Genomic DNA, 27,788 nt, shown 5'->3' with positions numbered 1-27,788 from the left:
AAGCCAATATCTTTAAATTGTGTGTATAATAAACAAGGGGTAGGCATCACAAAGATCACAAGCTGCATGCAGTCCCTGCCAGTGCTTTTGGGCAACCCACTGAACACTGCTGCTGGAAACACACCACTGTGATTCATTATATCACAGCCACTCTCATCCCTAACCCTTTTCTTAATTTCTTTGCTGTGAGGAAGGAAATACTCTGCCCACTCATTCTATAAGACTCCATGTACAGAAAGGTGCTCTGACATCCTCCTGTACCACATAGCCTCCAATAATTCTGATTTGGCATGGACAATCATGCTTAATCTTCTCTCATCCCACTTTTCCACTTTTAAAATATGCCAGTTACTCTCTCTTCCCACTTATCCCTTTGTCACCTGGGTACTTCAATTTCTGCAAACCGAGTTAAAGTGCAAAAGCAGTTTGCATTTACTTAACTCAGCATAGAGAAGAGGAGAAGGAGTCTTGCCCTTCCCAGTAAGATGAGGCCAAAGCAAACTGTGGCAGCTTCCCCTAGCTTGTGTGCTCAACGTCCATAATAGCTTTTCCTACAGTGACCACACTTTGATGTTTGGCCAAACATGTACCATGATAGAAAATCACTGCAGTTGCCACCACATTTCAGTGGCAAAAATGGCATAAAGATTAAATTAAAATTAAAATAACAGTGGTATCAAACTAAAGTAAAAGACTTACTCTCTTCCCTTCGCCTTTTTACTGAGCAAGAGCCTAGAAGTTGTTCTTAAATAATGTTTATAACGTGGTCTATATTTGTTTGACCTCAGCCTCCAACCCAGTGTATATATCTTTCAAACTCTATGATTCTATTATTTTAATTTTACATTCAAGTATGTCTGTAATCCTAGTTAGGCAAAGCAAAAAACAAACAAACAAACAAAAAAACCCAAAACAAAACATTGTTGTACAAAGGAAAAAAGGGGGGCCAAACATCAATAAAATCAGTAGGTGATATGCTGGGGTTTGAAATATTCCCTGGGTCAGCTCATAATTGTATCAGAAATCACTGGAAGGGCTGTTGCTTCCTGTTGTCTGACTATTTGTCTTTCTTGTGCAGCAAAGCTGCTGGCATGAGTGCACAGGAAAGTGTGACTGAATGGATGTGCTCCATGCCAAAGAGAGGACAAATTGCTTCTCTCTGGCTGATGATCTGTCTCCACTTAAGCTAGATCACCTTGCAAAGGTGGCAGATTGCCACGCAAGCAGATGGGCTGAAGTATATACAGCCAAGCTGTCACTTAGAAACATAAAGTGCATTGATGAAGGGCAGGAGTCCAGGCAGTAATGACCAGAATCGCTTCTAATGCAGATGTTTTTTGTGCCCCCTCCCTGCCCCATCTCCACTGAAAGAGGCAGCATTCCACTGATGACAGAGTGCAGGATTAATCCTGAAAGCCACACACAGTTTAGGCATTAAAGAAAGGAATGGAAAAGAAAAATTGGCTGGTAGATAAGCATGCAGCCTAGTAAAATGGAACAAGCTATTTCAAGATAGGCTTTAGGAGTGCAAAAATGTTGCTGTGGTATGCCTTCAAGTCATTTCTGACTTACGGTGACACTATGGACATGAGGTTTATAGTTTGGGGTTTTGTGTGTGTGTGTGTGTGTGTGTGTTTTATGGCCATGTAGAAATGTTCTAGAAGAGTTTATTCTGATTTTTCTCTGAAAATGTCAGAGAATGGGCTGGGAATTGAACCCAGGCCTCCAAAATCATAGTTCAGCACTCAAACCACTATGCCAAGCTGATTCTCAGTGTAAACAATACAGTGCCATAGATTCATAATCTGCTCTTTGGAATACCCTGAGGTTATAGTCAATGTGAAATTGGGAAATGCAAAGACAGAGGGAAACAGCATGAGACACCTGGAAACACGAGATCAACCTTGCAGTTCAGGTAGACTAACATAGCTCAAGTTGACACCTATAAAGAAGAAAATGCTTCGCGAGAAGCTCAAGTGTGTAGCTATTTCAGGACATGTTCCTGACAATAAGAATTCTGCCATCCCCCCAAATTAAATTTTTCTTCAGCCCCCCAAATGTCTAGCATTGCAGAGAGTGAAACACTGAAAATTGTTCACACTTAGAACTCTGCTGTGATCACACTGCTTTGTTAACTTTGTTTGCCCTTTTTCTTGGATGTCTCAACTGTATTTGTAAATGCTAATTGAAATGTCAAGTTACTGCAATGCTAGGAATGTAGTAGCTGAAGTAAAATTTCATGGGGGGAAGCAAAATTCTTATTTCAGGGCCCAGGGCCTCATTTTGCCACAACCTGTTACACACTCATCCCATGAGAAGGTTCTGTTTGGGACATCTTTAGGTAAAGCTGGGATGGAAAGACTCATATCTGAAATCCCAGAGAGCTACTGCCAGACAGAACTGGCACTATAGAAACAAATGGGCACATGATCTAAACCAGTATAAGGTAGATCCCTGTGTGTCTCTATTTTTCCTCTTCACTCAGGCCAGGGATCCCCATCTTGGAACTAGTCAGCATATATGGAACATTGAGAGTAGGTACTCTACTCTTTCAAGATAGTTATGTGGTGAACTAGACTGCTGCCCTGGCTGGACAAAACCATACTCTCCAGCTATCCTGATTTGGCAGGGATAATCCCAGTTAATTCTCTGTTATCCCACTTTTCCAGCTCCTTTTAAAATGTCCCGGTTTTTCTCTCTTACATCGCTTTCCCCTTTGACATTAGCTTCCTTCACTTAGGGCAAATGGAATCCAAGGACAGAAGTACTTTGTATTCAATTAACTAAGCTCCAGGGAGACAAGAGGAGGGTTGGAATTTTGCCCATCCCTGTAGGCTCAGGCAAAGGCAAACTGCCACAGCCTCTCCTAGCTTGCTTATTCTTCCTCATTAATACCTTTTGACATTTTGACCACACTCTGATGTTATTTGGCCACACATGCTCCAGTTTTCATCTTTGAAATGTTGAAGAGTATGCAAAATATCCATTTTTGCAGAAGGCAAATTGGTGAGGCGGAAATGAAAAGAAACAAAGATAAGGTCTGAGTCCCAAAACACAAAATCATTATTTGGAAGCCACTGGCCTGAAACCAATTGTTAATTCCTGGACATAATAGAGCCATTGAATTATTGGAAGTGTTGAGTTAACAAGTTTCATTCCTTCAATGAGTCTGCTGTACTTGGGATAACAATTGAACTGAGGCAGTTTGCAATTTTAGTAGCCATTTCACTTAAGGAAAACAGATCAGGCTCAAAGAGAAAGAATTTGGGCAAGAAACTGTACAGGGCAGAGACAGAGTCTGAGCCCCAAATGCATGCACAATCCTAAAAGGCATAGCAACAGCATCAACAAAAATATCCATTTCACAGTGGGAAAATCAGTACTGCTCAGAGAAGCATATATACTGATGCAGGCAAATCACAAATGTACATGGGCAAAACATCCACCCACAAAACCCAGCAACATACGGACACAACAAACTCACCAGACCATAAATAAATAATACATAGCAAAAGAAAGAACCTCCTTGCTCATTGGCATCCCTTTTTCCTCCTGCCCACAAAATGTACCCCCTCTTCCCCCAGGTTCAGAGCCCATCACAGGCAGCAGCCACCTGCCAGGTTTAATTTTGAAAAGTGCCCCTGGAGTCCATGAAAGAACCAGATTTTCTGGAAATAAAGATTGCACTAGAGAAAATGTTTTACTTCACAGCATGTCAGCAGCACAGCTAAGAATCAATCAGTTCTGGTCATAGTGCTGGTTACAGACTGTAATAAAGATTAATTGATTCAGCTTTTAGAAAATGTACAGAAAATCAGAAAAAAGAGGGAGGCCAGTGGACAGCAAGGGAGGTGTCCATGCTAGCGCCCCAAACAACTGTAAGTTGTTGTTGCCAAAAGTTCAGAATTCCAACCATGGTTGTAAGGACTAAAAGATGCACACCAGGATATGAATTACTCTTTTTTTTCATATGGAGGTCTTCATTTAGTACCCTGGGCTTGCCAAATTCAGGGCCAGTGCTAGTAGAACAGTTGCAGTTATGACTTCCTATGCTACCTTCCACCCAGTTGCTGCTATGGCTGACACTGCCTATGCTGCTACCACCATCACATGTGCCTTTATACTTATACAGGCTCTGTTTGTAGATAGTTGGAAGAAGGAAAAACAGTGAACACATATGCATTGTTCCCTTTCAGAATAATGACTGGCAGAGAGGTCTTTCTTTCACCTCTGCCCTAGAATCCTAAATATCACATTATAGCAATTGCTCAAAAAATTAAATCACTGGATATGAGAAGGACAATGGGATTCAGACAATCAGTTCAGTGCTGGTCCAGTGCCTTGGAGCATGTGATATGTCAGAAAATGGGTTTCTTTGAGCATGTTCAAAATGCATTTCCCTCCCTGATTATGTGGAGCTGCTACAGTCCTACTTTTAGGAGGCAGGATTTACAGAGTATGATTTCTGGGAAGTGCTGGGCTTCTAATTTGCTTTGTTTGAAATGCCCTCTAGCTAGGTATGAGCTAGGTTGGATTGTGATGCAAGGTGACTGAAATTGCCTTCTACATATAATGTAGGTATGTTTTAACATAAACCGTTCAGAGTAGCTCTTCCACCTTTGACTGATGTAAGACTTATAGTTTGTCTTTCATATACAAACATGTGTAAGTTTGTGCATGTCTGCTGCAGGACTGATGATTGCCAGCACACTCTAGACTAGAGAGCTGTTTACTAATTTGTACTCCCAATTACATATGCCTAAATACCCCAAGGGCACCAGATCCTATCTGATTTTGGAAACTAAGCAGAATCAGCCCTGATTAGTACTTAGAACTGGTAAAACCATCTCTGAGTATTCCTTACCTTAAAAAACCCTATGAAATTCATGGTGTCGCAATAAGTGAACAGGCAACTTAAAGTTACCTACACACACATACGCTCCCCAGTAGAGCTTGCACTTCACAGGAAGATACAGTTTTGCTACTATATTTGTTGATGATGTGCTGTACTTTGGCAGGTGGAGGGCTTTTCAGATCCTTACATATTTTTGTTCTGAACCTATCAGCCTATTCTATTTTCAGTCTTTGTGTATGCACAAGAGTTATAGCACTCATCAATGAAAGTTGTGGTTTTCGTTCACTTTTTGCATTTTGTTTTTTTGTCTGGGATCCAGTTCAGTTGGCTTGCACTTGTATGGTTCCTGTATATTGGATAATAAATTCCTGCTTGGCTTATTAGCTAGCTATCATTGCCAATATCCTATTGTTAAACTGCCTAGCAACTCTGAATAATAATGAAGTCATCTCTTTGGCAAGGATCCACCTAACCTAATTTTTCTGGTGAAAAGAAGTGTGACATCGAACCTTTTAGGTGGGTGAAAATGTATATTGCAAGGTGAACTTCTCAGCTTTTTTGCAGGGCTCAGACAGTGAGGGTTTTACTTTTACATACTTGAAGGGTATGGTCTGATTAAGTACTATGCAAACGTAAGACGTTGTCCATGTTTTCATATAGAAACATGAAGAAACTGGGCTGCCTGATCATGCAGGCATGAACAATAATGGCTTGGCACTTCTCAGATATGCCCCTGGAATAAAAATCAAAATGGGCATTTATTCTAAATAGGTTCTTGGACATCTGGTTTTCTGCAGCTGTTATGCAGAAAATGTGTCTTTGTACCAACATCTTTAAACTGGCATTCTTCTGGTATGTTGCACTACAACCCCTATCCTCATAAAAGTTGTAATCCAGCATATCTGGAGGCAGTTGAGTTACTGAAAGCTGACATATGGTAACTTTCTCTATATCTGAAGAGTAAAGGGAGAATGAAACAGCCTACTTGACCCATGATATATTTTTCCCCTTGGGCATGCCACTTTTTAATGCTGTAGTATTAATGAGAACTGGTTTAACTCGTTTTAAAAAACTCCTATGGATCTTACATTGTATCAGTCTTATGGCACTTTCACAAAGCATAAAGTATCCACTTCAATAACAACAGAGGAACTTGGAGGAGTGCACATGGGCATGTGCACACAGACACACAAATGTACACAGGAAAAGATAAGTCTTTGGTCATAACAGAACCTGGTGTGTTCAAGAAAGATAGAGATGGTAGTATGCAGAAGTAAGCAATTCCTGTGATGCGGCCTAGCTTCTAAAGGCTTCTGAGAGCTCTGAAATTGTTCTCTTCTGAGAAAACTCGTCTCTTTGAGATGAGAGTTGCCTTTGATCAGGCACTGAATGCTCTCATGCTATATGATGCAGCTCATTGTGCATTCTTGCAGACAGAATCAGAACCAAGATTGCTTGGCTAAGCATTCAGCCCTGCATGAAACACACACACACACACACACACACACACACACACACACACACACACACACAGTGCCCAAGTCCCATTGTGCCTCTCTAAGACCAGCTTGCAGTTTGTAGTGCTTTAAAAAGCACTTTGCCATACATGAACAATAAAGGTGCTCTGTTTTGATCAAAGGAACAGACTTTTCAGACATCTCTGAAAGTGTGGGTACTTTTCATTCAGGCGAAACAAGAATCTGAATTGCAGGGATGCACTTTTTAATTTTAAAAAGTGGGCATATTTTACATTGAAATATGTGAGCTGTACCTTGATGAATGTGCTGTATCTCTTCATTTATTTGCATGAAGAGAAGTTTTATACTTGATCCAATTCCCAGTATTATGATATACTGTTCAAATGACTTGAGAAATTCCAGGATTCAGCCATGAGGATAAGAACAGATGAGATTTTCCATCTGTCAGGATCACAGAAATAGGATGAAAATTTTAGCCCCCACACTAATAGGGACTGCTCCTCTTTATTTCTATGACTGCAAACTGATAGTTTCCAAAACTGCACTCTTTCTCTCATATAAGTGAATGGCTCCCCTTTACTTCAATGAAGGATAGGTTCTGCATTTGTGGATACTGCCTGAACCGCAATGGCAGGTGTAAGAAATTTCAGGGACTTAGGAATTATGTTTAGAACCTGTCCAATAAACCATGTATTTTAGTGAACATCTTTTTAGTAAAAGTGTAAAGCCTACCACAATATTTCAGGGTTGCCTATGTCTGCCTAGTTTAGTTTAATTTAATCATTTTAATGGAGCTCAGGACAATATATATGGTTCTCTTTCCTTCTGCGTTTTATCTTCTCCAAGACCTTATAATAAAAATAATACGCCATGCTGGGAGTACTGTCTGACCCAATTAATTTCATGAGAGAGTAGAGATATGAACTAGAGTCTCTCCAAACTTGGCATTCTAACAATAACACCACACATTGGTTTGTAGAAACTCTGAATAATCTGGTATAGAACAGAATGATTTTGAGAAGCCCCTTTGGACTTTAAACTGTGTCCCTGTATGTGCAGTTCTGTGGATATGTAAGACTGGTTTGGTGCCAATGATCAATATTTGAAACAGCTTAACTTTGGTATGTCTCCAGACCAATATTCTAGGTCAGTCCAATAGATATATTTACAGTGATGTCATGTTATGATGGCTAAAGACTTATACACCAATCTGAATTGTGTACTGATAAGGACTGGAATAGTTGTGAAAGCTGGACAGTGGGGAAAAAACTGATAAGGGAATTATCTCATTTGAAATGTGGTGCTGGAGGAGAATTCTGAAGATACAATGGACTGGCAAAAAACTAATAGATGGGTCCTAGAGCAAATCAAGCCTGAACATTTCCTAGAAGCCAAGATGACTCAGACTATCATACTTCGGACATATCATGAGAAGACATAGCTCACTAGAAAAAATAATAAAGATTGGCAAGGTAGAAGGCAGCAAGAAAGGAGAAAGACCACACTACAAGTAGATATAATCAATCAAGGAAGCCCTGAATTTGCAAGACCTAAACAGGGCTGTTGGTAACAGGATGATCTGGATGGTCTGGAGGTCTCTCATTCATAGGGTCACCATACGTCAAAGCTGCCTTGACGGCAGTTAAAACTCACAACAAGGGACTGGATATTCTTCTGACCCTCAGACATTGGAGATAGATGTCTTTCCTTGCAAAGTAATATTTTGGAGTTATTAAAGCAGGACTAACTCAGGATATTTTGCTGCCTACTAGCAGTGGAATCTGGAAATAGGAGTACAGGACAGGCAGTGTGTTACATGTAGCTCTGTCCCCCAAGAATGAATGGTTTATACAGAAGAATGGCCTTTGGGGGGGATGCCATTGCAGGCCTCCAGAAAGGTGACCCCCCCCTTTCTGAAGAATACCAGAGAGAGAGAAAGAGAGAGCTGCAGACAGGTCTACACAGGGACCACCAAATGCAGTGTTCAAAAACAAATCAAGGAACACAAGAGTTTGGGATCGATGGCTTATGGAGAAATTAACATATAATATGAAATATAACTCAAAACAACTAAATCAAAGACCTGTTAAGGAAAAATGGTCTCCTCTTATAGATTACATTAATACAAATTTTACATCAGTTTCTCCTCCATCTAGCCACTGTTCTTCATGGTCAGATTTATTTTAAACAAATTGAACTGTGTAAAATTTTAATAAGGAAACTTTTTAATGACATGAAACTTTTTATACCATTGTTTTATGACTGCAAGATTTTGTATTTTGTATTATGAATAAAGTATTTTATCTTAAAAACAAACAAACAAGATACACTGCAGACTGCATCAGTCAGAAAAATCAGCAGTAGCAGAACATGTTATAAACCATCTTGGGCATAAAATGCTGTTTGAAAACACTGAAATTCTGGACCATGCCAACAACTATCAGGTCAGAATGCACAGGGAAGCCTTTGAAAACCACAAACACCTGGACAACTTCAACAGGAAAGAAGAAACCCTTAAAGTGAACAAAGTTTGGCTACCAGTCCTGAAAAACAGCAAAATTAAGACTCAGCAAATGCAAATGAAAACCACCCAGGGTGAGGGGTTTCCCAACAGACAATGATCACTAATTAAACAGACACTAATCCTCTTTGCATATCCTCCCACCCTGAGGGCTTGCCATCAACAACAGAACAATACACAGATTAACATGCAAATCACTCCTCCTTACTCAGGGTCACACAGTGTGTGTGTGTGTGTGTGTGTGTGTGTACACACACACACACACACACACACACACACACACCACTCTCTTCCATGCCAACATTCTCTGAAAATGCCAGCAGGAATAAACTCTTCTAGAACATGGGCATATAGCCTGAAAAACCCACAAAAATCTACAGATGCTGGCTATAAAAGCTTTTGATGTCATATTAAAAATAAACATTGGCCCAAGACAGACAGGCCAAAAGCACCATCTTGCCACCAAAACTAGGGTTCTAGAGTGCGCAGCAACCCTAGTTGGCCATCATCTTTACGTAAACTTACATCATGAGTGAGCCAGTGATGCACTCGCAATGTAACCCAGGTGCTGCAAAAAGAACCCAGAAGAACCCGGTTAATTTTACTCTGGAGGGACATCGCACGGTTTGGCACCCCTCTGGAGTTAAAACGGGCGCCTGCAGTCTGCCATTTTTGGGTGGTCTGTCTTGGCCCATTGTCATTTCCCCCAACCTCAGCTCTGTTCTACTAGAGATGAAGAGTAATTGACAAGTGTTTCTTAGGACATGGCTTTTTTGTTTTTGTTTAGTTTTTGCATGATAATTACCCCAAAATACTGTGAATGGGGTTAAATTAGGAGGGATCTTTGTAGCAGTCTGCTACAATGCAAATAAATATTTCAGGATCATAAATATCTCTAATATGGGTAAAGAAATTGGTCTTATTATTTTTACTCTGTAAAATATTGTTCTCTTTTAGAAAATGGCACAAAATACAGTGTACAAATATTACAGTTGTCATAAGAGAACCACATTTATTTTTCCCCTCCCATTTTTTTAAAACAATGATCTTATGTAAACACAGCATTGGATGCATTCATAACCTTCAAGACTACTGGTGAAGTACTATTCAGTAGAGGTGTCCTTGATGCTATTTAATCTCAGACTGTGTGAAGTGTGGCACTTCATTTCCTCTTGGGGAGGACAAAGTCACCAGGAGTGCATTCCATTAGTACTTTAGGGCTGTGCTGCCTTCTGAGAACAATTCATAATGCTGTCTCTGCTCCTTTTTTGCTTCCTTTCAATGTCCTCTGTTGAGGCTGGCACACTTATATCCAATCAGTCCACCTTTTCTTTTTAACCTTTTCAGACAATTTGGGCCAGAGTTTGGGAAAGTTACTGTTTAAGACTACAGCTCCTATTATCCCCCCAGCCACCATGGGTAGAAATTATGCTCTTTAGGGTTGGGTGGGTCATGGAGCGGTAGTCCTCGGGATGTAACATTTTAAAACACAGGCCTGACAAGTAAGTTATGCAGAGAAAGATGTTTGAACAACCAGAATGACTTAGAAAGAATGAGACAACTGCTTAAAGCATCAGATATTCATACAGTGTCAAGGGGGAAGCATTGGCAATCCCATGGCTGTTTCTCCTTTGTTAGAAGGAAGAATTATATGTTCCAGGCAAATTGTTCTGCACTTGCTAAGCTAGTTTTCAAAGGAGGGTAGAGCAGTGCTCTTCAAAGTGATCTGTGGACCGGTGCCGGACCATAAGCTATTGGTTTCCAGTCTGCAGTGTGTTTCTAGAAAGGAAAGAAATAGTTGTCATCAATGCGCATATGGGAGTACTTGGAACATGAGGAGGAAAAATTCTGGCAGTCCCCCACATCAGATAACTTAAGAAGCACGGATGTATGCAATGCTATTCCAGCATCAGTACTGGTGGGGCAGGATTGGATGACAGATGTGGGATGAATGGTTGTCTTTGTACAATTGTGTTCTTCATTACACATAACAAAATGTTGTGGGCTGATCCTGTTGAGAAATACCGAGAAAGTTTCATTGCTGCAATCATAGCTGCATAGTTGCAAGTATCATGACCATGAAATTGCAATAGGTTGTAGTTTCCTGGTTTGCATCTTATATTCCCCCACATATTATTTTAGATGACAGCTCCCAGAATCACCCAGTTAACATGTATAGTGGCCATGTTAGCTGGGGGATTCTAGGAATTTCATTCCAAAAAGTAATTTTTCTAGGTTCTGTCAGTACAGGAATATGCCTTGACGAATCTCAGATGAAGCTCTGTGTTGAACTGCAATCTGTCCTTTGTTGATCTGTGCCTCTGCTGCTTCATGCTTAAATGAATATAAAAAAAAATCCTCCATCATCAAAGTATCGACAAGCTATTTAAAGAGACTTAATGAAACAAATAATACATGCTTTTTCTTGTTGTTGTATGCCTTCATGTCATTTCCCTTATTTTGATCCTAACAGGAACCCATCACGAGGCTTTCTTGGCAAGATTTGTTCAGAAGAGATTTTGCCTTTGCCTTTCTCTGAGGCTGAGAGAGTGTTACTTGCCTGAGAACACATCAATGGGTTTCCCTGGGTGAGCAGGGATTCAAATCCTGGTGTCCAGAGTAATAGACAAATGCTCAAACCACTGCACCACATAGACCCAGGTCATTTAAAAAGTGCCTCCCCCATTATCTCTGGCTCCATTCTTTCTAAACCCACAACCTTCTGAGCTTATTTTGTATAGATATTTGCTCCCAAAGTCTTGTTTCTTCTAATACTTCTCTTTTAAAAATCATTTTTCCATTCATGTTCTCTTGTGTGATACTATCACATTTATTTCTCAAGATAAAAATAAATTTAATTCACACTGGAAAACTGTGGATGACTCTCAGAACTTAGTATAAGCTCCAGTGAAAATTGCTTGTAATCTTTTTTTCTTGATTTTATTCCATTAACTTGAGAATGTTTGAAATCACATTAAAGATTTCTTCTTCTTCATGCTGTACTGTTATACATCTGCAAATACTGCAAATGTACTTTTTTGGTAAAATGTTAAGACACTGCTAGCTTATCAAAAGGATTCTGCAGTTCCCATTGACATTTGGTCATCCTTCACAGAGCTCCTTTGAAATGAGAAGCTGCAGAAAGTCTTAAAGATTTACTTTGACTCTTTTATATGCGAATTAGCAGTTAATTGCATCAACTTCTTATTTTAGTTATTCTGTTGGGAGATGAAAAATGAGCATTTATTTGCTTTTTGTATAAGGTATTTTTTTTAAAAAAAACAACAAAGATTAAAGTAACACTCCTGCGAGATCTTGTTAAAATTTGCAAGAGATAAATTTCAATGTAACCAGAAAAGTATGTGTAAGCCTTTTCATAAATCAGGTGAGACATACTGCCAGTACAGATGGGCAAAAAAAGCTGGCTTCAGGGTGGCATTGGGATGTGGCGTCCGCATAACACACACCCCGGCCCAGTTCCCAAGCCCTTTCCCTGGTGTAAAATGGAATGTTTTTTTTGCCGGATCTGCAGCCCTTCACTTGTTAGAGGTATAGCTCAGTAGGGAACTTGCTTTACATGTATAGGTAGGGCTGAGGAACATTTGGCCCTCCAGATGTCGTACCCTACAACTCCTTCAGGAGCTCCCAGCATGGATAGTGGTAAGAGCCCATGTATATCTGGAGGACCAAAGGTTCTCCACTATTACCATAGACTCACTGTGTGATTTAGAACCAAGAGCCTACATGACTACAGGAGGCTTCTAGCTGTAGATTCTCACCTCCCATGCCTGGCAGAGCTGTCCAATGCAACCTTCCTTCCCTTGCACAATACAAGCTTCATGGGGGGAACTGGACCCCCAAATATACTGATGGCAAATGTCTTCTAAGAGCCATTATTAGGCCAAAGAGGAAAACGTTGTTGTAATGAACTCTGCAACTTTTCTCCTACAACATTCTTTCTTAGCCAGGAGGAAGTTAGGGAAAGTGGGCGACGGGGGGAAGTTGCCTTAGTCCACAAAAGCACCATCATGTTGACCAAGAGACCTGTCCGGAAAACAGATCACATTGAGTGTATTTACCTGACTCTGAAGGCTAAGGACAGTCTGGGGATTCTGTTAGCACACCGTCCATCCCGTTGTCTAACAGACTCCCTGGCCGAGCTGACACAGCTGATCTCGGAGCTGGTACTAGAGTCGTCCAGGCTTATTGTTCTGAGAAATCTCAACATCCCCTTCGAGGCCAGTTTATCAGATCTGACAGGTCTAGCTCGGGAGATCATGGTCTCCATGACCACCATGGGCCTGTCCCAATTAGTCTCAGGTCCAACACATTGTGCTGGTAATACACTCAATGTGGTCTTTAGTACGGATCAGGGATATCCGTGGGTGGAGGTAATTCAAACCTCCACCCTGTCATGGATGGGCCATTTTCTGGTCAAGAAGGGACTGAAGGTCACTACCCATATCTCCTTCGGGGGTGGAGGACCTATTAGAGGTCCGCCCTCGAAGGCTGATGGCACCCAAAAGGTTCCAGGAGGCCCTAGAGGGTTTCATGGTTGGGAATGATGGTGATTCTGTCGAAGCCTTGGTCGATACCTGGAATAACGATCTTACCAGGGACATTATCAATCCTGAGCGTCCTTTCCCACCCGCTTCTAATAAGAAACCATGGTACAGTCAAGATCTTCGGAAAATGAAGCGGGCCGTGCAACGACTAGAGCGCTACTGATGGAAATATTGCCGATTTTCTGACAAGACATGCCATAAGGTTCTTCTTGATTCCTATGGAGTGGCAATCGATGCAGCAAAGAACTTGTTCTATGCTGCTCGTATTGCATCAGCAGAGTCTTATCCAGCAAAGCTGTTCAGGGTGGTTAAAGAGTTAACCCAGCAGTCTCCCACCCTGAACCCTCTTTTAGAACCAACTAAAGCCTGCTGTGACTCATTCAACGACTTCTTTGCTGATAAAATCTCTCAGATAAGGGTTGATCTTGATGCCAGTATTACAACAGAAACTATAAGAGAGGTGTCCAGTGATTCCGTGGACTATGTTAGACTGGATCTATAATTAACGCATCCCTCAGGGAGGGGAAATTTCCATCTAAGCTCAAACAAGCAGTAGTTAACCCACTCTTGAAAAAACCCTTCCTAGATCCCTTGATAAGAAATAATTATAGACCAGTCTCCTTATTACCATTCCTGGGCAAGGTGATTGAGAGGGCAGTTGCCTTCCAACTCCAGGCTATCTTGGATGAAGCCAATTATCCAGACCCATTTCAAACTGGCTTCAGGGTGGGATATGGAGTTGAGACTGCCATGGTCGCCTTGGTCGATGATCTCCATCTGGGCATCAACAGGGGAAGTGTGACCCTGTTGGTGCTCTCGGACATCTCAGCGGCATTCGATACCATAGACCATGGTATCCTTCTGGAACACCTGAGGGAGTTAGGTATTGGGGGCATTGTGCTCCAGTGGGTGGATTCCTACTTTTTGGGCAGATTCCAGATGGTGATGCTGGGAGACAGCTGCTCTCGTAAAAGAGAGCTGACATCTGGCATCCCTCAGGTCTCCATTCTGTCTCCCATGCTGTTTAACATTTATACGAAGCTTCTGGGAGAGATCATCCGGAGACACGGGGCACTATGTTATCAGTACGCTGACGACACCCAAATCTGCTTCTCTATGTCTCAGACTGCTGCAGTGACCAAGAATGGCATCTCTTCTCTAGATGCCCGTCTTGAGTGGGTAATGGGCTGGATGAGGGAAAACAAACTCAAGCTGAATCCAGAGAAAACGGAGGTGCTTGCAATAGGTACCCCTGGTCCAGGGATGGAGATTTGCCAATCAGTCCTGGATGGGGCTACACTCCCCCTAAAGGACAAAGTTTGCAGTTTGAGAGTGCTCCTGGACTTGTCTCTACAGTTGTCATCTCACGTGGAGGTGATGGCCAAGAGTGCTTGGTACCAACTTTGGTTGATATGCCAACTGTGCCCCTACCTGGCCCAGAGGAACCTTGAAGCAGTGGTACATGCACTGGTAACCTCTCCTTTAGATTTCTGTAATGCTTTCTACATAGGGCTACCTTTGAACCTACCAAGTTCGGATGCTTCAGTTGATCCAAAACGCTGCAGCCAGACTGGTCACAGGAACATCAAGATCAGACCATATTACTCCAATATTAAAATCTCTACATTGGCTGCCGATCAGCTTCCGGGCGCAATACAAAGTGTTGGTCATTACCTTTAAAGCCCTACATGGCTTGGGTTCGAGTTACTTAAGAGAATGCCTCTCCCTACACAATTCGCCCCGCACTCTCAGAACATCAGGGAAGAAATTAGTGGAATATACAAAAACTAGACTAATCACAACTTCCCATAAAGCATTAACTGCCACAGCCCCTAAACTATGGAACAATTTACTAGAAGAGATCTGTCTTATTACCACCTTAGAAGCCTTTAAGAAGGCACTTAAGACGGATCTCTTCTGGCGGGCTTATCCATCTGATCTTCTATAGTTGATCTCAAAGAACATTCCCACTTCTGACTTTGATAGCATGGAAAACAGATGATGATTTGATCATTTTAATGATTGGTAGCAGTATTGCTGTTGGTTTTATTAACTGTATTTTTAGATAATACTGTATCTTGTATTTTGTATTATTGATTTTACTTTTTGTTGTAATCCCACCTTGATCCGCAGGGAGAGGCGGGAAATATAAATAAAATTTATTATTATTATTATTATTATTATTATTATTATTATTTTCTGTTAGTACAGAGATAAGAAACCTCTGGTGATCTGGGGGCAATTTTAATTCTTCCCATATATTTATTTTATTATTTATTCTAATTATATCTCGCTTTCATCCAATATAAGATGCAAAATAAACTTTATACAGCAACTTTATACCCATTGCTGAGGGTTTATTTTTTTTGCCATTTTGTTTGTAGTGTGGAGCATGATCCTAGAGATTCTATGAGTCATAATTTTCTCATCCTAATTTAGATGGTAGAGAGCATCAATAGTCTTTATCACTAGGAGGCAATAGAATGGTGTTACTATTCTGTTGCAATGAAGTTATTGTCTCACTGATGTGATTCCTTAGCCTTTCATATCACTTGTATGGTCATACCTTTCAACACATCATTTTAAATGGACCTCACTATTTTTATACTCACTGTACCAGGGCATTACAAAGATGTAGCTTGAGATCAGTGAAGCAAAGTGTGGCCTGGGACTGTATGAATCGTACAAGGCTTTTTGCAGTTCTTCAGACCACCCTTTTCTGGGTGATTGGAAAGGGTTCTTACTGGAAGCTTTCAGAAGTAATAATTCACTTGTTTTAAGTCACTAGCACTATTTAATTTTTAATAACTTTTTCAAATCCAGACATGGACTTCCAACCACTTCCACTTTGATCTCCACCCCCTTTTGGCATTTTGGGCAGTATGTATGTGTTTGGGGGGGGGGTGTTGGAGGATCACAGGGCAGTACATTTGCCCTCTGATTTGTTAAAGTCACTTGCCCCAGGTGTAAAGGATCAGTGCTCTTATGTCCACTAGGAGTGAAGCAAGCACCCCATACTACCCTGGACATACCAGTCTTGTCTGATTTCAGATACTAAGTAGGATCAGGCCTGATTAATACTTGGGGGTTGTCCACATTGGCAAAAAAAGAAAGAAAGAAAAAAGCAGCTTCAAAACAACTTGAAGCCATGCAGTTTAGATGACGTATGAAGCAAAACTGAGTGGAAATCATCACGAAGCCATGCTCTGGGGCTAAAAACTGGAGCAAAAAAAAAAAAGCTCCAATACTCTGCCTTAAACTGGAAAATGTGCATCATTGCACATGCATATGAACAGTATAGTGCCAGTACAGGACTGAAGGAAAGCAAAACCACGAAAGTACAACAAACAGGGTAGGTCACCAATAATGTAATAGATATAATTAGGACATATGCAAACCAGATAGTCCAACAGTGGGTTGTGAGATGAAGAGGACATGTATGGGGGACTTCCATGATCATGCTTTGCCAGTGTGTCACTAGGCACACTGATGCCCCAATGCATCATATTGCACATGTGACTGTGTGACTGTTCACACTGCACAATGTGGACTGTCTGTGGGAGTTTAGCCTGCCTTTGGAGCTGACCATGCAAAGAGCAAGGCTTCCACCCACTTTCAGAAAACCCGGGATTGAGCTGCTTTATCCTGTCAGTCTGCTCAGCCTCTTCGGAAACTAAGAAGGTATCCTGTCTAATACCCTGTGGAGAACCACTGCCAGTCAGAGTTGACAATACTAGGCTGGATGCAGTGGCATCACAAGAATTGGTGTCATCCAGTGCAGTAACTCATGGTGTTACCTCTGCCCATTGATCTCCTCCCATACCACACCATATAGAGTCCTCAGTAATGTTTTTTTGTAGTAATGTTACTCATAAATCATGATTCCCATATATCACTGAATGTAGTGGCAAAAGTTATGACATAAATAACTAGCTAAATTCAAATTACACCTTTAAATTACAATATCATACACACAGTCTAAATGTATTTATATGTACATAGTTTCATGTGATTAAAGTGAAAATTTGGTAAGATGTGATTTTTTTAAAAGAAAATTTAATAACAATAATATCTATATATTTTAAACCCTGGAGTTTCTCCTTTCTTCTCCCACTGAGTTTTGTCCCACTCACACTATCTCCAGTGTTTTAAAATGGCATCGGTGAATGCCACAGCCTGTTTCTGCCAAAAGGCTGCTGTTTGGGGAGCAATGGTGTCACTTCCACTTAGGGTGTTACTTGGTTCAGCCCTCACTTCCCAGCCCCTAGTGACACTCCTGGCGTGATGGACTAATACCCTGACTGGGAGTACACATTTCATGTTTCAAATCCTTTAGAACAGTGGGACCTCGGTATCTGCAGATTCAAGTATCCGTAGACAGCAAGTCCACATTGCCCCTAATGGTGGTGTGTACATGCGACTATGCCACCATTAGGGACAAGGGACATCACCTTATGGCAGCATGGTTACATGTATACACTGCCATTTTATTCGATCAATGACCAGCAAGATTTTAAAAAAGAGATACAAAGTACAGTTAAAAGATGCAATAGTAAACTACAAAGTGACACACAGTAATAAAATATTCACTCTTCTGCGATTTTGTTAATACCTTTGCTACCTTATGGAATGAACCTAGCACATTAGAAATTATATAATATAATGTTGTAAGATAAAATAAAAATGTGCATTTTCTCTGACAATTTTTCAATTAAAAATTTCAGATTTATAATAATAATAGTACATTTAAGACAGGGAGATATTTTTTCTCTGAATTTGTCTTATTTTCATTGCACCAACACAGAACTTAGCAACTGCACATGTGATATAAGGATTTAAATCCTGGAGTAGATAATTCACATAGTTATCTGGGTATATCAGATGTTTTTCTATTAGAGGAGCAATATAAAATGACCTGACACCCTCATAAAATTTGCAATATAACTGTATGTGTAAAATAATTTTTACTTCCACTTCTCCACATGGGCAAATGTGCTCAGTTATGGGAACTTTGTTGAATCTGCCTTGGAGTAGCGCAGATGGAAGAATATTAAATCTAGGTTTAAAGAAAGCAATCCTCAACCTAGGAAACATTAAATTTTGTAGATATCTTGCTGGTTGTCATACTCCCCTATTTATCCAAATTCTATTGTGTTTTGGGAGCCTAGTAAGTTCATTCTGGAACTCCATGTCCTTTATTCTTTGAGTAATTATTTGTTTGGCTTGATCATTACCTAGTGATAACAAGAATAAAGGAGAGAGTTCATAAGAAGCCAGTTTATATTGTACCACTTGTTTCCAAGGTGAAGAAAAATTATCTGCTAGGACTAATGGGGTTAAACCCACTGGAAAGAATTGAATTTTTAGCCAGTAATTTATCATCAACTTCCAGTACCTCGTTTGAATTAACAGCATTTCTGTCTCAAGCCCTTACTGGGCATTTGGTGTACAACTGGGTGCAGCCAAAAGAGACCACAGGAATTTTGTTTGAATTGTTTCCTGTGACACCTTAAACTGTTTGAACTGTTCCTGTGACATTAGGGCTCTCCCTAACGGTGGCACAGCCACATACACGTGCCACCATTGAAGACAATGCAACTTGAGCATCTGTGGATTTTGGTATCCATGGGGCGGGGTCCAAAACGGATCTCCCACGGATACTGAGGTCCCACTGTATTGGAAAGTACTACTGTACTAGACCAAATAGCTCTTGGAATGCTTTATTTACAGTATGACACATCAATGTTCTTTAATTTAGGTGAATTACTAAAGTAACTGTCTAAAAGCAGTGGTTGCTTCTTTCTATAGTGTTGGAACTATCAAGTTTAAAATTCATTGAACTGCTATTAGTCTGTAAAGTGTAGCATAGTGTCTAAAGCAGAACTTTCTACCCGGACATCTCTGCTTTGAATCTCTTCTGCCAGCTCTAAGTAATCTTCAGCAAGCCACTCACTCAGCTTCTGGCCCCCATCTACAATCCATTCTACCTTTCAAAGTACCAGCAAGGTTTGCAGCAGTATATGTGAAGTTTTGACACTCTTTTTATATGGTTATTATTCTCATGTTAGACTCAAGAACAGATATTTTTGTTTTTCACTGTTTCCTTCTTAAATTTTTGGCAGCACTATGACTGCCAGATAATTCTGGTCCAAATGGCACTGTGATTGGCACCCAGGTTGTGCTGAATTTCTAAGTGGTATAGTGCAACAGTTCCCAAGTAGTAGTTGCATTATGGTTCCTTTGCACACTAAAACAAATGCTAGAAAGATATAAAAACTTTGGTTTCCATATTCTGTTGTGTATTACATTATCAGTATGCTCTATGTCTTGTACAAAATTGTCACGTACAGTTTTGTGGATGCGCTTAAATCCTAGTCTCATACTTGCAAATACACACAGTCTCTGGTGAGTTAGTAACAGATCTGAGTCGGAAAGAACATAGAGATGAACAAATGGCTAGATGCACATAATCACAGGTTATGTAAACAGCAATTTGATCATTGTAAAACTACTATATAATCTACCATGATACATCATAATGTGGTGGCTTTATATAAACCAAGACTTAACCTCAAGGAAGTGAACTTATGAAGATTTCTCTCTCTCTCTCTTTTAAAAAAATGGTGCTCATATAAGGTCATTCTGTGTATTTGTTAAATGTGACCCACTTAAATGTTGCAAATACAGAGTAAAGACAAACTTAACATATGTACACTGATGTTATCTTAAGTAGTGTGAGATAGTGCGGAAGAGAAGCCAGTGATGGTGGCAGCTCATATCATTAATGACAATATACATAGAAAGCAGTCGTTTTTTAATCTAAAAGGTATGAAACAAGACAATGTATGACAATCCATACAGGCATTGTGTAGGAGGTACACATTAAGTGGTGATGCAAGTGAGGAGAGGGACAGGTTTTTCTTGTGCGCCTGCAACTCTGAATCACCTGACAGAACAAAATATCTCCTCATGCTTGCCTGTGAAATTAGCTCTTTGGGAGCTCAGAAGTATTCCAGACACCTTAGAAAGAGCACTTACTGTTAGTATTTTAAGGCAGGGCTGTGCGGGCTTCTTGAACAAACATAAAGTACAGTTGGCCCTTATCCATGGATTTTTTATCCACGGATTCAAGCATCCACATCTTGAAAATATTCCAAAAAATATATAAAATCCACATAGCAAACCTTGATTTTTCCATTTTATATAAGGGGCACCATTTTTCTATGTCATTATATTTAATGTGACTTGAGCATCCACGGATTTTGTTATGCACAGGGGAGGGGATCCTGGAACCAAACCCCAGCGTATAACAAAGGCTCACTGTGCCCTTCTTTTCCTTTCCTCTTCAGCAGTAACTTGTTTTCCCTCCTCATTTATTCTACTTCTGTTTCAGCCTATTACAGGTTCAGTCTTCTTTATTCAGACTTCCAAAGTAATCCCAAAAACCAAAACTGTTTTCATGGATGGCTGAGACAGTGACACTTTTGCTTTTTTGTGGTTCAATGTACACGTGCTATGTTTAATACACAAAAATATTAAAAATTCTGTTCAAAATTGCCTCCAGGCTATGTGTATCATGTGTATATGAAACATAAATGACTTTATATTTCTTCTGGGCCCTTTGGCTGCATCCTTAGTGCATAAATTGTGAAATTGTTGATTGTAAACCTGAGGGCAGGGAAATGTCTAATAATTTCTAAGCTGCTCTGATAGCCTTGTGGCTGAAGAGCGGGGTATAAATAAATAAATAAATATTGTCATTATTATTATTGTTATTAAATAATCTGGTTTGACACCACTTTTAACTGGCTTCATGTACTATGGAATTGTGTGTGTGTGTGTGTGGGGGGGGCTGCACTTTGTTGCTGCATGACATTTTTGACCCTAATTTTTTGTAGGCTTTTTGGGCTATATGTGGCCACGTTCTAGAAGACTTTATTCCTGTGGCTGGCATCTTCAGCGCCAGGAATAAAACCCTTCCAGAAAACATGGCCATGTATAGCACAAAAACATGGCCATGTGTAGCACAAAAAAACCCTATAGATGCCGGCCACGAAAGCCTTCGACTGTTTTTAGGGCTTGAACTTGTCAGGGCTTGAACTTAAAAATGTACGTGTGTGTGTAGAGATTTCAACAGTATGAGGGAGTCTCAAAAAGTGGGCTGTTGTTGGTGTATAGTAGTTTGTTTTGGGGCCTAAACTGAGGCCTGACTCTCCCTCACAAACGGAGCAGCATTGAGGGGGAAAGAGGAGAAGGCTGACTGAGGCTGCATCCAGACTGGAGACATAATTTGCTTTGGCAATGCTTTCTGGCTCAAGGCTGTGGAATTCTGGGAGTTGGAGTTTGTTGTGGGCCAGGGCCCACAACAAACTTCAACTCCCAGAATTCCACAGCCTTGAGCCAGAAAGCATTGCCCAAAGAAGTTATGTCTCCAGTCTGGATGCAGCCTCAGAAGCCACCATTTATTGCGCACGCGCGCCTTAGGCTGGGTCTATGTCTCTGCTCCTCTCTTGCTCCTTCCGCTCATTGCCTGCTCTTGGCAGCGGAAGTGAACCGAGGTGTTTTTGTGTATGGAGACTAGAGTGTGAAAGCCAGAGAGAGGAGAAAGGGACGGGATGAGCCTCATGGGCTCCAGAGGAGGAAGGGAAGCCGAACCTGGGAAGTGAGGAGCCTTTGGGGGCTCGCTTTGCGCTTGGTAAGACTGGGGAAAGGCAGGGAGGCTGAAACAAGGTCCTGATTGAATGGCCAGGCGCTTGTCCTCCATTTCAGCCCAGGAGGGAGTCCAAAGCGCCCTCCATTTTGAGCAGGACCAAGAAGCGTGGGTTTTACATTTGTAGTATATAGTGCTTTATAGCTCCTATCCCCCCCCTTTTCCAGGAGGGATTCCAGAACGCCCTCCATTTTGAGCAGGACCTGGTACTTATATTTATAGTAGAGTGATTTTATCATATATCTTAACATATATGTTTTTAGCTTCTATGTTCTGCCCAGGAGTGATTCCAAAACGTCCTCCATTTTGAGCAGGACCAAGAAGCCTGTATTTTGCACTTATAGTATAGCCTTTTTATAGTATATTTTAACAGATGTTGATGTTTCTAGCTTCTGTTTTCTGCCCAGGAGCGGTTCCTATACGTCCTCCATTTTGAGCATGGCAAAAAAGCATGTATTTACATTTCTAGGAGTGTTTTTTAGCTTCAATTTCCAGCCCAGGAGGAATCCCAGAACATCCTCCATTTTAAGCGTGGCAAAGAAGCATGTATTTACATTCATAGTAGTGTTTTAGCTTTTAATTTCTGCCCAGGAGGATTTACAAAACGTCCTCCATTTTGAGCAGGACCAGAAAGCATGTATTTATATTTATTGTATAGTGTTTTTAGCTTCCAAAACCACCTCTATTTTGAGCACCACTAAGAAGCATGTATTTATATTTATAGTATAGTGTTTTTAACCTTCTATTTTCTGCCCAGGAGGAATTCCAAAGCGTCCTCCATTTTGAGCAGGACCAAGAAGCATGCATTTACATTTATAGGAGTGTTTTTACCTTCTGTTTTCTGCCCACCAGGAATTCCAGAACGTCTTACATTTTAAGCATGGCAAAGAAGCACGTATTTACATTTATGGTAGTGTTTTTAGCGTCTATTCTCTGGCCAATAGTAATTCCAAAACGTCCTCCATTTTGAGCATCACTAAGAAGCATGAATTTACATTTATAGTAGTGTTTTTAGCTTTTATTTTCTGCCCAAGGGGAATTCCAAAATGTCCCCCATTTTAAGCATGTCAAAGAAGCACGGATTTATGTTTGTAGGATTGTTTTTACCTTTTATTTTCTGCCCAGGGGAAATTCTCCAACGTCCCCCGTTTTGAGCATCACTAAGAAGCATGCATTTACATTTCTTGGAGTGTTTATTGGGTCCAGTCCTCCATTTCCCCTCGGATGTCCTCCATTTTTTGCAGTGCCTTGTCCTCCTTTGCTGGGAGGGTGCCTGGTCACCCTGTGAATGGCCGCCTAAGAGGGGTAACCCTTGCAAGGGGCTTCCTTGCAAGACCCACCCCACTGTTTTGGTTCCCTTTCTCCCCAATTTCCATTACCTATTTAGGAATATTTCCTCCCAACCCTCCACTCCTCAGGAAGGGGGTCTTTGGAGGACAGTGTCTCTTCGCTCCCCTCCTTCAGCTTTCCTCCTGCTTGAGATTTAATGATCTCTCCCTTCCTCCCCTCCCTTTGTGTACCTGGGTGAGCCATAGCAACAGGCGGAGGGCAGATGATGTGGGGAGGAATGGAGGGGAGGCGAGAGGCTCTGAGGCTTGTCAAGGGAAATGCTGACAGGTGTCAAAACCAGACAGGGATTATCCTTTGGGAGCTTTCTGGCAGAGGAGGGGATTGTGGCCAGTCTCTTCCCCTGATCCAGAGGAGTGATGATCCCATGATTTTGCCAAACAAAGCTTCCCTGTTGCTGTCTGCTGGGTCAAATTTCTCCTTATCTTACCCCCATGTTATGCTTCTTTATGGCAGGATGACCAGGCATCCTCCTTTTCCAGGACACATCCTCCCTTTCAACCTCTTGTCCAGGAAGAATGCCCAAATGTCCTCCATTTAGAGTATGCCCCACAGTAACCAGGCATCCTCCTTTTCCAGGACACACCCTCCCTTTCAGCCTCTTGTCCAGGAAGAATGCCAAAATGTCCTCCATTTTTGGCATGACCAGGGCGATCAGGCATCCTCCTTTTCCAATACATGTCCTCTTTCAACCTCTTGTCTAGGAGGAATGCCCAAATGTCCTCCATTTGGAGCATGACCATGGTGACCAGGCATCCTCCTTTTCCAGGAGACACCCTTCCTTTCAGCCTCCTGTCCAGGAAGAATGCCAAAATGCCCTCCATTTTTGGCACGACCAGGGTGACCAGGCATCTCCTTTTCCAATACGTGTCCTCTCTTTCAACCTCCTGTCCAGGAGGAATTTCCAAATGTCCTCCACTTTGAGCCATTACTCAGAAGCATGAATTTATATTAGCGTTTTCAGTGTTGGTAATGCCCTGTGTTTTTCTTGGGTGTCCTACAATTTCAAGTGCTTTGTCCTCCTTTTTTGGTGAGGACATCTGGTCGCCCTGGTTTATGGGGCTGCTGGGTTATAAATCATTTTCACCCTCTTTGGATGGTAGTTTGTGGTGGTGGGGAAGGTGGCTTTCACTCAGTATTTGCTAGCAATGATTCTCTGCTGATGTGCCAGAAGGCCCTGAAATGGTGGCGTGTTTTTTCGTGTCCTATTTCTTTCTCTTTCTCTTTTTTTCTTACTAGCATACATCATTCCCCCTTCTCTTGGATGTTGTGGCTGTATTTGAGGGCAGTGAGAACAAAGCAACAGTCTGGAATATAGGGATCTCACTCTGCACTTTACTTCTCAGTCCCAGGACTACTGTTGCTGTCACTAAATTCTCTGTAGCCATCAACCCAAGTGTGGTTTCGATGGAAAAATGAAGGTAAATATCTTAGCAAAGTAGTTGCTTTTTGAGACTTTTGGGAAGCGTGGGAATGGGGATTGCTTTCTTCTTCTTAAAGAACTACACATTTTGTTGGTCAACTTAAAGACATGCTTTATATATTCTGAAGAGGTTACATGCTGTATTGGATTAGCTTGTTTAAATGCATCAGCTCAACTTTAAATTTCCTACATTGTTTTGCTTTCTCTAAATCTAGTTGATCTAGTGGCAGCACTTTGTTTTATTCAGGAATCAGGAATGCCATATACAATTTAAAATCAAAACAGATGACAGTAATTGGTAAAGCAGAGATTTTAAAACTTCTGTTAGTCATATCATTTCGTGGTCAAGCAAGTGTTGAACAAAGATGTTGAACAAAAGTGTTGAGTCGTTCAGGCTAAGATGGGAGTTGTGTGGCCCTTGGGTGCCCCACCATTGGCTCTGGCGTTTAGGGAACTGCTGTTCAAGTGCATGGTTTCACCCTTGCTTTAAGGACCTATTGATTAAAACTTGACTGTTATTAAAATGTGAGAGTGTTGTCCAAGTTTTGAGGAATTCTGATAACAAACATGGTTGACTTTTCTTCTGGACTGCTAGTCATTGTAAGCTTTAAATTTGTTCAAACTCTTGGGCTCAGTTTATTCCAACCAGGTAATGAATTTACCCTAGTTGAAATTTTTGGTAGAAGCAGTTCATGGGCATAAGAAAACTGTAAAAACAAAACGAACGTTGTTAATTACAGTATCAGTAGTCATGTGCAACTAATACTTTATAAATTGGGAAGGATTTCTTCACATTGCTCTTACAGCTGATTCTGTGCTAATGCCTTTTATTACTGTGAGGCTTCAGAAATGCAAAAGAAAAGAAATGTCCTGTTGTGGTCTGGTATTGATGTTGCAAATGAATGCTGTGTTTTATTTTAAACTTCAATAGGTCCCTGGCTTTGTTTGTTTTATTAACTCCTTCACAAAGCCAGTAGTAGCTGAGGTGGAGGTAAATAATTGGGAAGTGGTGTGAGGAGAAGGGAAAATGTACCCTTTTCCAGCAGTACTGTACAAATTGACAGCCTCATAGCTGTAGTTCATTTTTGAAAGTATTAGGGGATGCAGTTATATAGTCTGGCTCTAAGCTGCAATGCTGCATCGTACACCTGTCTAGCAGTAAGTCATAGAGCATTTAGAACAACTTACGTCTGAGTGAGTAAGCAGGCATAGCATTGTGCTGTACTTTTCCAAGAGAGTTTTTAGTGAACTCTTGTCATATCCATTGGATGTAAAACAACTTTGCACTAATTAGTCACCTGTACACTATTGTAGCACTGGTACTGTTTCCAGGAAAGCTTCATTATAGTTGGAATCAAGAGGCCTGTAGGGTTGAGGCGGAGGTGTAGTCTTTAACTGTTTTGCGATGGGACTGAGGGGCGAAACAGACTTCCCCTTTGAGCTGGCTGAGGATGGTGTCTGAGTGAGGCGTTTAGATGCTGCATGCTCCGACATCGCCCTGATGCCGGTGATGCTGCCCACCTGACCACACAAGTTCCAGCTTTGCAGCTCTCTGGCAGCGCAGCGTCTAGATGCCACACTCTGCAGGAGCTCCACAAAGCCATGGCGATGGCAGAAAAGCCAGCTTTTTGCCAGCTCAAAATTTCCCACTTCCTTTTGTGCTGGAAAAAAGCCGGCACAGGGCCATGGCATGCAGTTGCCACAGCCCCAACCTGATGTTCAAAGGGGCATTGTCAAGCCACTCATTTAGCGCGGTCTGTTTCATCCAGTCCTTGGTCTCCATTTGGAAGAAGTGTGAAAAGGCTGGGGGATGAAGTAAGCAGCAAACCAGCGTGCCTTCTCATACATGTAACTTCTAGTGTTCCAAAAGTCACAGTGACTACTTAAAAGCATGCCTGACATCAAATATATTGATATCAAATATGAAACACCATATTCAGGATGCAGGGTATGCTAATAGTAGCCAGCACCACCTTTCTGTGGTGGTGGAATTGCATACTCCTGTGAGGCATGAGGCTTTGATGACAGCAGCAGTGCTGCTAGTAGGGTTTCATGTAAATGACAAGTTTTTGCTGAGGAGCCATATTTAATGTGCCAAATAGTTACTGGGCAGCAGCAGTAGTGGGAGGTGACACTAGTGGAGAATCTCTCAGAGTTAACAGCAGAATATGGAGGAACAGAATGTTTTCAGTTGGCAAGGGTGCATTTTTTTCACCCTATCTGTTTAACCTGTACGTTGAATATTTCACACGTAAACAGGATTAGACTCAGAAAGGAGGCATGAAAAGTAGACGAAAAAAGTAGCTTTATTTGGCCTGTCTGTTTCGGGCTGATGTTACAAATTAATTTGAAGCCTGTCTTGATGCTGTTGTGAAATGGAAGACACAACTAAGATACAACTTTAGAAGACTGTGACCTGAAACAATGGACCTGAAAGAGTGATGTGTGGTTGTGGCAACTACATGTGCCTGGCACTGATCCAGGCTGCCGCCATGGTCTTAAACTGGGCCACCGTAAGGAGTGGATCCAATCCACTCCTTCTTGGCCTGGTTCTTTCTGGGTGGAGAGATGTTGACATGGTTTCCGGCTGTGTTTGGAGCATGCTTTATCAGAATACTATGCCACTAACATGGCTGGAATCTGCATTATTTGGCCTGTGTGTTTTGGGCCTATATAGCTATTAAGAGTTGGCTATTTCAAGGGAGATTCAGGTGCTTTTCAGAGTGTAGCTACAAGTATACAAGTTTGTTGTCTAAAAGATTTTGACAGATTAATAATGACAGACTTTTTTCTGCAAGGGAAATAATTGCATTGTAGAGAAATCTGTTTCCGAATCAAGTTATCTGGTGGTGGTGTATGCTTTCAAGTGTTTGGGATTATTACAGGTTT

The 27,788-nt window shown here is 41.2% G+C and overlaps 1 protein-coding gene across 2 annotated transcripts in view; it reads left to right on the top strand.

Annotated features, from left to right (window-relative positions):
• Window positions 1-21,979: 21,979 nt before the first annotated feature.
• The window catches only part of LOC149309673 (calcium-transporting ATPase type 2C member 1), a 56,231-nt gene continuing 50,422 nt past the window's right edge, over window positions 21,980-27,788 (top strand). The window contains exons 1-2 of one of the 2 annotated variants that reach the window (XM_089532817.1): window positions 21,980-22,114; window positions 24,716-24,897. In XM_089532817.1, coding sequence (XP_089388943.1) covers window positions 24,892-24,897 — 6 coding nt within the window. In that variant the 5' untranslated portion in view covers window positions 21,980-22,114; window positions 24,716-24,891. The remainder of the gene's footprint in view (window positions 22,115-24,715; window positions 24,898-27,788) is intronic. The other variant, XM_089532818.1, reaches the window with a different exon arrangement.

Source organism: Sceloporus occidentalis, unplaced genomic scaffold (genome assembly GCF_023333645.1).
Source record: "Sceloporus occidentalis isolate IW3139 unplaced genomic scaffold, rSceOcc1.0.p SCAF_7, whole genome shotgun sequence".
NCBI lineage: Eukaryota > Metazoa > Chordata > Lepidosauria > Squamata > Phrynosomatidae > Sceloporus > Sceloporus occidentalis.
The sequence above is the reverse complement of the archived record's forward strand: the minus strand, read 5'-3'. Positions and strand labels throughout refer to the sequence as shown.